The following is a 12,524-nucleotide window of genomic DNA, read 5'->3' on the forward strand; positions in this document are numbered from 1 at the left end:
AATGTGTTCTCTTTTTTTTTCTTTTTTGCGCTTAACCAGCTAGGTTGACCGGACGAAGGCGAGCTGAAAGCAGCAAGCGTCACTTTTTAGTGTTACTGTCTGTTGCATTTTGCGAGATTCAGCCAATTTGGTTATTTTGGACTACAGTTGCGCCTTTGATCACAGCGTCAGCAACGCAAGTTCTCTTGACCGTTGCTATTGGGATGCTACTGATAAAAAACATCTCGTGGGCATACGATTTTGTTTCAGCCATAATGGACATCGGTGGGACTTTTTGCATAATTTACAATGACAGTAATTATCATGTACCAATCGAAGCCAGTCTTCTTTTACCTCTTCCCATCATGCCGTGCGCAATGCATCAATCCGGAATATTCCGGGTTTTTTTGCTAAGAATTGGCTTCTGTGGTGATAACAGTATTCTCTATTAAAGGTTCCTATTAAAGGTTCCACTGCAATAACGTCCGTGGGATGGAAGGGGAATCCTGCAACGAGAACTAGGGAAATTCAAATTCTAATTCTATTTGTCACATACACTGTCATACACGGTACGATATGCAGTGAAGTACGTTTAGCGACTGCTACAGACCACAGTATTGCAAAAATTTGCAAGTATACAGTGACCCAAAATGCAAATATTGCAAACATAACCAAATATTACACTTTTATGTCTTTAACATAAAACATGTGTAACAGGTAGGGTGAAGGTGCGCAAATGAGTAAAGTGAAAGATTCTGGGGGGACAGAGTCCGGAAGTGATTGAAAGTCCCACGTACTGTTGTGGTTGTTGAGAGCTCGTACGGCCATCAGTGTGGTTTGAACACACAACGCATAATGCAAACGACTCTTATTTTCTATTTGTTGCTATAATTGTTCATGGCTAGAGCCGGAAAAACTAGCGGGACGTCTCTCAGCTGCGTCTCTTCCTCCGTCCGCAGGCCCCCGCTTCGACGTTAGACAAACACGTCGTCCGGCTCCCCATAACTCAAATCCACTTAGCGGCCCGTGTCAGCACGTCTCTCGGCCGCTGCGGCGAGGCCGAGAGGAGCCGGAGGATTTAATTGCGATCGCCCCCCCACCCATCACCCATCTCCCAGATGCGTTAAATAATAAGGTTGGGTGCTGTGGGGGGGTCTGTGCGTGAAAGGGCCCCCTCTGGGGCGGGGCCGGCGTTTGGAGGGAACGTGTGCGGGGGAGTCGCCGAGGGCCCCGGGGGCAGGGGTTAAGAGTTTGGAGGTCGACGGGTCGTTCCATTTTCCTTTCCCTTCGCCCCGTCCCGTACTAAAAGCCCTCGACGGCGTACTTGAGAAGATAATTTATTATCCGGCGCGCTGCCCACCGCGGACGCGAGCCGGCTCGGGGAATTACGCCGTCCCCTGTGAAGACACACGGACATTTGTGTTGCATTAAGAGGCTTGGTTTACCTTTGAACTCTGGCTCTAAAACCCGGCACTGAGTCTGGTCATTTGTACTCGCCTGTTTTAGAGAGTGAATCTCTCCCGGCCTTTCGACAAACTTTTCACTTCTGCTCGGTACCCGCGATTTTTTTTCTGGTTCAAATCTGTTATTTATGAACAAAACCAGAGTCAACGTTATATTTAAAGTGAAGTGATTGTCACATGTGATACACAGCAGCACAGCACACGGTGCACACAGTGAAATTTGTCCTCTGCATTTAACCCATCACCCTGAGTGAGCAGTGGGCAGCCATGACAGGTGCCCGGGGAGCAGTGTGTGGGGACGGTGCTTTGCTCAGTGGCACCTCAGTGGTACCTTGGCGGATCGGGATTCGAACCGGCAACCTTCTGATTACGGGGCCGCTTCCTTAACCGCTAGGCCACCACTGCCACCATATGTATTTGTTAGTGGGTGTTGTGGGTATGAACCAGAAGACCCAGGTTCAAATCCCACTTACTACCATCGTGTCTCTGGGCGAGACACTTAACCCTGAGTGTCTCCAGGGGGGGACTGTCCCCGTAACTACTGGTTGTAAGTCGCTCTGGATAAGGGCGTCTGGTAAATGTAAATGTTAGGGTAGATTTTAACATCTGACGTGCAACAGTCCAGCTCAATTACGGAAAAATGTGCATGTTTGCCTCCGTATGCCTCATAGTCCTTCTATGCAGGTACTGATTCGCCGAACGGCTCTTCTCCCCCCCCCCCCCCCCTTCTGCTGCACCGCAACAACGGCGAGAACCAGGAACACCCGAGGGTGGCAGGGAGCCGCGATGGGGGCGGCGTCGCTAAACGCATTTTAAAAGGGAACGTGAGGAAAAGTGTACAGGGCGCCGGCACTCAGATGCTCCGTTAACGCCTCACGCTCCGGACATCACAGACTCAGGATCTCCAACTGCATGTCAAAGTCGAAAATGTTAAACCTGCTCTCGTCTTCATTGTTGGAAAAAATCAGTTTGTTTTTGTCACTTTGCACTGCATATCAAATACGGTTTATGTAAATGTGCATAATCAGAACAATATATAATAACATCATTTATTTATATGCTTATTTAGTATAGCAATACAGCCAAAGATCCCATTCTAAATTATAGCTCCTTGTAATTAAAACAAACGTGCAAAAATTCCAAATCCTGCAGTGAGAGTTTCTGCACAGAGCAGCCGTACGGTACTGACGTATCGTGCAGCCGCTGGTGTTCTGCCAGAACGTGGCTGCACTTCACCAGCGGCGTGTCAGGACGCGGGACCCCGGGGGGCTGGAGGCTCTCGCGGACGAGGACGACTCCCGACGAGCGCGAATCCATCTTGCGGCCTGCGGAGCGCCGCCAAGGCCCCGTGATGATGTCATCCCCTTGGTTGGACAGTGATTGATGGGCCCTGGCTCCGGTTCTAAAACGGGGGCCCCGCCGGCTAAAGTCCTGGGTTGTGGGTTGTGGGGGGGGGGGTGGATAGAGACATCCAAAAAGTGAACGGGGCGCAGCATGAGGTCCATACCTCCACTGACAGGCGGAGGGCCCGCGTCTGCGAGAGGACAGAACGCCAGGGGTCATCCGCAACTTAGTCCTACCTCTCACGGGCCTTATTTTTCCCAAGCCTTCGTTTCGTTAACTTTTCCGTTAATCTCTTCGCGCATGCGATCGTCCCGCGCCAAAACCGACTAGAATAAGAACCCCTGGAGCTGGGCCTGGTTCGGCTTGATGTAGGGCCCTCCGGGGCCCTTTTGCCCGGAGCGGCCCTGGCCGCTGCTTCCCGGTCCCAGCCAGCCAGGCGGAAATGTGACTGTGGTTTCCACTCCAGCCTTCTCCCCGGCGTCCCCCCCCCATCACGGAACGTTTTAAATCCGGGCTAAAAACGGCACGCGACCGGAGTCACGCGGAACACGGAACCGGCCGATGTTCTGCTTTTTATTACCCGCAAACTCAACCCAACTCTGCAGTATGGTCGACGCTCGTCTCCTCCGCTCGCCCTTCATCAACGGCGGTGGTGCGGTGGTGCCGTGTCGCCGACGCCCCTTTACACAACTCGGTTTACTGAACCTTCCAAATTTCTCTCTGCCTCGTCCCTCCAGCATAACAGAAAACACACCAGGCATGTGTTATATTGTGGGGATGGTGGGGGCCCCGTAATCAGAAGGTCGCCGGTTCGAATCCAGAGACGCCGAGGTGCCACTGAGCAAAGCGCCGTCCCCACACACTGCTCACCAAGGGTGACGGTTAAATGCAGAGGACACATTTCACTGTGTGCACCGTGTGCTGCGCTGCTGTGTATGACAATCACTTCACTTTACACTTTTTTATTATGTATTTTATATACTTTTTTCCCGTCGGCAAAATCAGCAAATCCTTTGACTTGACCCTTGACCTGAAAAAAAAATGGTGTCGTGCGTTCAGCCCCGTTGTTATTTGCGTGTTTTTATTGTGTGAAATATGAAAATCTCACCTCCCCGATTATCACCGCACCGGCGCATTAAGAAACCGATACAACCGCTAACAGCGGCGGGAGCGCGACGGCCGAGCAGCCGAGTCGTTCCCACTGACGCCGCGCAGTCAGGCGTGGATATCGAACGGAGCCCCGGTTGTTGTAAATAACCGAGGGTCCCCGGGGCCCGAGCCGCTTAATGGGCTCTAGTTTCCTCGATCGCGGGGCGGTCGGGAGCGTGTCACCGCGCAGGGCCCGGCGGGGCCGGGGACGCAGCTAATTCAGGGCGAGCGAGTCCTTAATGGCGCCGGCGAGGTCGTCATTGACTCTGCGTCGCCGGACGACTGCTTCGTGGTGGCGGCGACGTAAACAGGCCCGCCGTTAACGGCCGGTGAAAGTTCTACCGCCGTTTTCACCTTCCTGGGCTGGAGGCCTGCAGGTTTCGCGTCTCGGTTGGAGGGCGGGGCCGACTCGGTCGCGGCAGGCCCAGCGAGCGAGCGAGCGCCGCGGCGAACACGACAGGCGGGGAAATTGAGCCGCATTGATCTGTGCTCGCGAGCGTCCACCCGAGCACGTAAAACCATTAACCCCGCTGACACCGGCGCGGCACAGCGACACCAGAGCATCTCCATAAGGTTAATTAAAACCGAGGGCCGCCGGGGGAGCCCATCCAGACTCGGGAAAAACGGGGGCCGGCGGCGTCGCCGTCACCGAGACACTGTCATCGGCAAGCGCTCCTCCGGGGCTTTTACCGAAGGATGCGACCTTGCCGCCTGTCCCGCCCCTGCGGCCCCGCTTATCTCGCGGTGGAAGTTGTTAAAACGTAATTAATGGCTTCCTCTTTGAGTCAATTCCCCTCGCGGTTGTGGGGAGCCCCACCCCCGCCGTGATTCCGGTGATTAATGAGGAGGCCGCTTCATCGCGGCCGAAACGCGCGATGAGGGTCTACGTACGAGGACTTTTACGCCGCTGGAGCTTCATCGCATTGAGAAATATAATCCAATGTGCCGCGATTGCCGTTTTATTGCCGGCGTTACGAGTTATCAGCAAACTGGCACGCAACGCCGAGAATCTCGCATCCATTTTTCATGAGGCCTTTATTGAAAACGCTGATTGCGGTTGAAGAACTGCACTTTTCCCCGAAATCGCCGGGCTTTAATAATAAGCAATACGGCGCCCCGCCCCCCGGCGAAACGTGGTTTGGGGCGGCGGATTGAATTACGACGTCGCTCCGTGAGGCCCGATTTTCTGCAACCAGGACGGGTTTCTCTCGCTCTCCGTTCTTTTTTTTTTTTTTTTGCAGCGCCGGGAAAATGTGACATGGTTCAACTTTATTGTCCTCCAATTGCGCGGCTTTATTGCCTGCCCCCCCCCGTCACTCCTTGTCGGCGTGCCGCCGGTGGACCCAGCGGTGATTAAAGCGGCCTGCTGATTCAGCCGAGGAGCCCGGAGCCCGGGGATCTTAAAGTGAAGCGATTGTCACTTGTGAAACGCAGCAGCACAGCACACGGTGCACGCGGTGAAATGTGTCCTCTGCATTTAACCCGTCACCCTTGGCGAGCAGTGGGCGGCCATGACAGGCGCCCGGGGAGCAGTGTGTGGGGACGGCGCTTTGCGCAGTGGCACCATTGGGATTCGAACCGGCAACCTTCCGATAACGGGGCCGCTTCCTGAACCGCCAGGCCACCGCTGCCGGGTGCAAGTTTTGATGGCAACGTGCCACATAAGCGGTGGCTCGTCTGTACCGGACGCACGTGCTCGCATCTCACGTCTTCTTCTGAGCCATCGATCGGAATGATCGAGTGCGCCGGAACGCGGGACGGAATCGAACGAGAAACGACATTCCCGCGCGCCGCCAAGAGCTACGAGATCCCCACCGGACAGAGTCGATAAGAAGGAATAAATAATTACCGCTGAAGGCGCGCGTTGGCTCCTGCCGGGGGGGGGTTCTGCACAAAGGAACGGGAACGAGCAGGAGATCCGGAGACAGCCCCTCCGCCTCAATTTGCGGCCGTCACCGACGCCGGGACGGGGAGCATTGTGCCGCTGACAGGGCTGGCTTTGTGCGTGACGAATGGGCCTGTCGCCCGGCCTGACGGCTCCGCTGTTCAATACGTATGGACACAATGCGGCCCGCCCGCCGCGACAAGCCTGCGGGCCGCGGTTCTGCTGCGTCTCCGCCTCCTCGCCGCGGCGCCGTCCGGAGAGGGAGCCTGGCCTGTCCGGCAGAGCTGCCGAACGAGTCCGACCCGGTACGTCCGTACTTACATATAGTGGCCTTCGCCGTCCTTTTAATGCATTACGTGGTACAGTACTTCAGTTTTAGTTTGTAGAGTTTAGTTTAGTGCGTATTTTTCATCTACATTTCCCTCCACCGGCTCCCAGTAGCTGATGCTGGCCTACAAGGCCAAACATGGAGTAGCACCATCCTACCTCACAGCCCTCATTACACCTCGCACTGCACCTGGTATACTCCGAGCCTCCAGTACTGCTCGCCTGGTCCCCCCATCTCTGAAGGTAAAAGGAAGACGCTCATCTAGACTCTTCTCCGTCTCGGCCCCTCGGTGGTGGAATGAACTTCCAGCTCAGCCACTGAGCACCTTCAAACGGCAGCTCAAGACCTTCCTCTTTAGAGAATATTTAACCTTCTTATTGTCTGAGTTCTGTATAGATATTACAAGAGAGTGAATAAAAAGATTGTATTCATGGTTGGGGGTCCTAGTGAACCAAAATTGATCACTTCATCGATGGTAACATGAAGGACAAGGGCATCTGCCAAATGCCTTAAATGTAAATGTGTATTTTTCTTTCTTTTCTACAATTGCACTGCGGTGTCTGCGTGAAACAGTATTTCGATACACGGTGTACTGCGTATACTGTCGTGCTGACAACAAACCAAATCTTGAATCTCAAAAACCCATTATGCACGTCTAATTAAACAGAGGAAGGCGCCATTCGGACCCCGCCACGTGCTCCGTGGCGCAAGTAGCCATGGTACAACCCAAGGTGACCATTTGCACTATTACCACACTACCTAGATGCATATTTTTATATACACCTGGGCATATTCGGCCATATTTTTGGTGCACGTTTCCATCTGCAGATTTTGCCTGGTAAGACATACTTTATTAAATGAACGTTTTCGGTGCCTCCATGGTCCTCGGCAGACGCGCTTGTTTAATCTTGTGGAATTTTCTGCGCTAAAACAAATCGAATTCGGTATTTATTTCATTTCTAATTTTCTATCCCTCCCAATGCGCTAGTGGCAGAAACGCGTAGATTTGAACGCGCAGGCCGACGGCCGCCCGGATATTTACGGTCCCCGGTCCCGGTCCCGGCCCACGTCCCTCGGGTATAAATAAGACGAAGGTCCGACGTTCTTATCGCCACACCAGCGAACCTTCCACCTTCGCGCTGGTCCCCCTCGACCCGACGACTCGTGAGAAGGTTCCAGATGAATCCGCTCTACTTGTGGAGGCGTGTCCTGCGTGACGTGTCCTCCTAGTCCTGGACGCGGTTCTCCGGCGTTCCGGTTAAATCCAGGGCCAGAGGGGGGCTGAGGAACCTTCTCCTTGTCCTGCCGGGTCCAACTGGCCGCTGGTTTATGGACCGACGCGGCGCTAATGAGGATTTCGGGACCGAAAATATGATCGTGCTGCCATAAACACGTGATATAGTCCCGCCCGTGGATGTAACTGTGTGTATGTGTGTGTGTGTGTGTGCGTGTGTATGGGGGACGTTCGACTTTCCACATTGCGTGTGGTTTTTACTTCCTTTTTAATTATCTTTTTAATTACATTTTTTATTTATTCATTATCGTTTTTTTTTATTATCATATTTTTTATCATGATATTTTACTCTCGTGCTGCAGAGGCTGGGACTGCAGTGGCTGACGCGCGTTACGTTCTCACGCAGCGTGGACACGGCGCGCGTCACGTGACCGCTCTTCCGCTCGTTATCGACCGGTTTTCACACCCCACAACACACACACACACATAATTCTGAACTTATTTATTTATTTTAATAAAAGAACAAACCGATCAATAAATAAGAATCGTGGGGACATGCAGACACAATATTCCATTTATTCCAGTCGATACTCAGCGGTCTCACAAATTAATAATTACATAGAAATAAAGAATTAACAGCTGGAGTGACCGCAACCACAAAAGAAAATGCTTCAAGAAAATGTTAATTCATAAGAACATTAATATTTGTATTATTATATTAAAATTATTATTAAAATGTTATTATGCCTTAAAAAATATATATAGAATCACTCTGATGCACCATCAAACCCAGTTTCTTCACCAACGAAAAATAAAATAAACATGCTACAACACACACACACACACACGTCTGTATGTGCGTGGTTGTGCTCCTGCCGTGTCCGTGGAGGTGGGGTGGCACTCCTGTAATGGAGGCTGTGGAGGACCACACCCACCTCCACCCGAGAAACGCGCCTTCCAAAACGATTAGGCCAATGAATATCGAATCGATGCTAATCGATGTCGTCGATTCTCGATTGCGCTAAAGCAGACCGATAATCGCCGAGTCAATTAATTGGCCGTAAAAGAGGGGAAATAATAGCCGCGTGGTGTGAGACGTCACGCCAGTAATTAACTATTTAAAAGGGACACGTTATTTATCGCCACTTTTAATCGAAGCTTAATTCATTCATTTAAATCAGCACTTGAATAGAAATTTATTTCAAATAATAATACAAAGAATAATACAAAGATGTGCGTTTAATTAGAGGAGGACGCGCAGCAAGGACACCTGACCTGGACATTAAAGCAGACGTCCTGCGTCGGGATCGAACCTGTGAAGATGCGGGACGCCCGTTTAAATGCAGCGTTGTGTAAAATTGTATTTCTTTTCTTCTTCTTTTTTTTTTGCCGCTGTCCCCACCCCTGGGTGACGGCGACATGAAAGCCCCGGCCGAACCGCTTCTTTACTCCGGACACGTTGGGTTTCCGTTTAAAGGGACACTTGTGCACGTTTTAAAAAGCGGGGACCGACAGTCCCGACGGTCAAAAAAAAAGGAATCAAGTGCATGATTACGATTCGATGTCGTGTCGATACGGTCCACGCGTGGATATAGAAGTGGGGGGGAGATCCGCCGCTGAGAAAATATATTTAATATCCACTAATGAGTTAAACTAAAGAAAAGTTCCATCTTCTCTCTAGTTAATTACGAACCGCCGTTGGCATTTCCAATTTAAATATAATTATCCTCCTTTTAGTATTAAATTGCATTTGACATTATTAAAAGCCGGTATTGTTCTGTCCGATATTTACAAGACCGGTGCTGGTTTTGGCTCTGGTGCGCGCTTATTTAGTTCTGGATTTTGTCCCAACACGAACGTCGCCGTGTGGCGACAGAACGGTCGCGGTTTCCGTCCAGCGTTCGGCCAGAACTAAAAAAAAAAAAAGAGGAGCGTCGGATCGTGCCGAGGGTGCGGCTGCAAGTTGGAAAGCCGTAAAATGGCGACTAGAATAAAAACGTTCCAGATGATTAACACATTCAGTGTCCAGAACGAATAATAAAAAGGTGAATATCTTGCTCTTACCTCGGCTCGGCCTGGACGGCATCTCTGCTACTCCAACATTACTGTACTCTTATTCAACTAACGCGCTGCTACTAATGTAGTAATATGCTGCTACTACACTGCTAATAATAAAACCAGTGTATATAAACTATATATATATAGTTTAATTTTTATTATTATATATATAAATAGCTTATCGTTTATAACGATATATATATATCGTTTTCATTACGTTTATTTTATCACGTGTCATATATGCAAATTGCATGTATTAATATGACTCGATTTATTCTTATTTCTTTTTTTTTTTAATAAAGTTAATTATAATGACAGCAATGGAAAAGGGCAGAATAAAAGGCCTTTTTTTATTGCTGTCGTTATAATTAACGTTATTTCTGTTATTATTCTGTTTATTTTTTATTCTTCAGGACACAATTTCAATTATTTCATCATCATCAGTGCGCACGTTGTTTTTTATATTCCCAATATTTTCTATATTCTCTCTCTATAAATAAATGCCTTTTGTACATAAAGTCTCTCTCTCTCTCACTCACTCTCACTCTGCACGACGAGCTCGTTAATTGCACGTAATTAAGACGTGATTAGCCCTCCTCGCGGACGCGCGCCGCGCGGGGGAGCACGTGGTGCCCGTGGGAGCCCTCCGCGGAGGCCCCGCCCGCCGCGCTGACGTCAGGCCCTTTAAGCGCGAGCAGCGGGTCGGCGCGTCGCGCGGACTTCCTCTAATTGAACCCTCGCCCAATCAACGCGGACTCGTTAGCGCGTCGGCCCGCGGCCAGCGGCGAGCGGAGAACCTTCTCGAAGCAGGACCTGGATGGAGGCGCTCGGCGGGAGGAGCAGGAGAGCGCCGCCCGCGCGCGGACCCCGGTGAGAGCACCCCCCCCGCCCCGGAACGCACCGATCGGCTCCGGCAGCCGCCATGACCTCCAGCAAAGACGCGAAGACGGGCTCCGCGCTGCGGTCCTCCGCCGCCGCCGCCGAGGAGCAGCGCAGGCGGGCCCCGCTGGACCGGCTCCCGCCGCCGGCCAACTCGAACAAGCCCCTGACGCCGTTCAGCATCGAGGACATCCTGAACAAGCCCTCGCCCTCCGCCGCCAGGAAGAAGGCGGCCGCCGGCGGCCCGGGCGCCCCGCGGCTGCTGCTGGAGAAGGTGTCCGGCGTGGGGAGCCCCGCGTCCCCGCTGTGCGCCCTGGAGGAGCTGGCCAGCAAGACGTTCAAGGGGCTGGAGGTCAGCGTGATCCAGGCGGCGGAAGGTGACGTCTTGCTCTTTACTCGTAAAAAAGTTGGCTGAAGTTGGGTGGTAGTAGCCTAGTGAACCAGAAGACCCGGGTTCGAACCCCGCTTTAACCCCGAGTGGATCCAGAAGTATGACTCGATTTATTCTGCTGTCATTAGTAGTGGAAGTAGCCTAGCGGGGTAACACGCTCGCCTACGAACCAGAAGACCCAGGTTCGAACCCCACTTACTACCACCGTGTCCCCGAGCAGGACACTTAACCCTGAGTGTCTCCAGAAGTGTATTAATATGATTCGATTTATTCTTATTTCTTTTTTATATATATCACGTTAATTAAATTGACAGTAATTTAAAAAAGGCAGAAAAAATGCTGTCATTAGTAGTGGAAGTAGCCTAGCGGGGTAACACGCTCGCCTACGAACCAGAAGACCCAGGTTCGAACCCCACTTACTACCATCGTGTCCCTGAGCAAGACACTTAATCCTGAGTGTCTCCAGAAGTGTATTAGTATGACTCGATTTATTCTTTTTTATATATAACACGTTCATTATAATGGCAGCAATTAAAAAAGGTAAAAAAAAAAGCCCTTTTTATTGCTGTCATTAGTAGTGGTGTGAACCAGAAGACCCAGGTTCAAACCTCGCTTATTACCATTGTGTCCCTGAGCAATACACTTAACCCTGAGTGTCTCCAGTATGTCGCTCTGGATAAGGGCGTCTGGTAAATGCTGTAAATGTAAAATGTAAATGTAAATTATATTTTTTTTAGGCCGGGAGCACGTCAACTCCTTCGGCCAGCGCCAGGCGTCCAAAAAGCGGCGCAAGTCGCGCACGGCCTTCACCAACCACCAGATCTACGAGCTGGAGAAGCGCTTCCTGTACCAGAAGTACCTCTCGCCCGCCGACCGGGACCAGATCGCCCAGCAGCTCGGCCTGAGCAACGCGCAGGTCATCACGTGGTTCCAGAACCGGCGCGCCAAGCTGAAGCGCGACCTGGAGGAGATGAAGGCGGACGTGGAGTCGCTGAAGAAGATCCCGCCGCAGACGCTGCAGAAGCTGGTGGCCATGGAGGAGCAGCAGGCGGAGGAGGCGTCGCCCGGCGCGTCGCCGCCGTCGCGGGGACACCGGCTCTTCCCGCAGTCCCCGTCGTCGTCCAGGGGCCAGACCACGGACGAGTTCTCGGAGGAGGACGAGGAGATCGAGGTGGACGATTGACTTCTTCTTGTCGTTTTCTCGACGCTGGAGTTCCGAACTGCCCAGTAATTTATTAAAAACCGGACGGAGTTTATTTTATAGCCGCTGGAGGAGACATTTCTATATGAATATATATTTCTATTCTGACAGTTCAGATCCCAGAGAACCTTCGTGGACGTGGACTGTAGAATTGCATTTTTTTTCTTCTTCTTCTTCTGATGGATGGATGAGGTTCCTCCAGGTTCGGACTCGGGGCAGAATTAAAATAATAATAAAAAAGAGGGAGGGAGGGGGGGGTTGTGTACATAAATCCAACGAAAGTGCATCCTGCGATATTGTAACGTTCTATTTAATCCTCATTTATGTAAATAAACGGTCTGTAATATTTGCACGATCTTATTCCATTATTATTAATATTATTATAATTATTATTAGAATTAGGGAATTTGTCGGTCACTCTCGCAGACTTGTTAACACTTTCCCTGCGTTAAGTGTCTCGGGATCAATTAGGGGCTATTGAGTAAAAACACACACACACACACACACACACACACACACACACACACACTCTGCTTGGAAAAACAGTTGTCAGGAGGAGGTTAAAGCTCAGGCCGCCGACACCCCGGTACCATATGCTCCCCGAAACCCCCCT

At 51.2% G+C, this 12,524-nt stretch overlaps 1 protein-coding gene across 1 annotated transcript; it reads left to right on the forward strand.

The window, feature by feature from the left end:
- Nucleotides 1-10,119: 10,119 nt before the first annotated feature.
- On the forward strand, nt 10,120-12,120 carry lbx2 (ladybird homeobox 2). Its single transcript, XM_028960578.1, has 2 exons — nt 10,120-10,696; nt 11,448-12,120. Exons 1-2 carry the CDS (start codon nt 10,363-10,365, stop codon nt 11,891-11,893), a joined length of 780 nt encoding a protein of 259 aa, XP_028816411.1. The 5' UTR covers nt 10,120-10,362; the 3' UTR covers nt 11,894-12,120.
- The last annotated feature ends 404 nt before the right edge of the window (nt 12,121-12,524 follow it).

The sequence above is a fragment of the Denticeps clupeoides genome, chromosome 18 (genome assembly GCF_900700375.1).
Source record: "Denticeps clupeoides chromosome 18, fDenClu1.1, whole genome shotgun sequence".
Taxonomy (NCBI): Eukaryota; Metazoa; Chordata; class Actinopteri; order Clupeiformes; family Denticipitidae; genus Denticeps; species Denticeps clupeoides.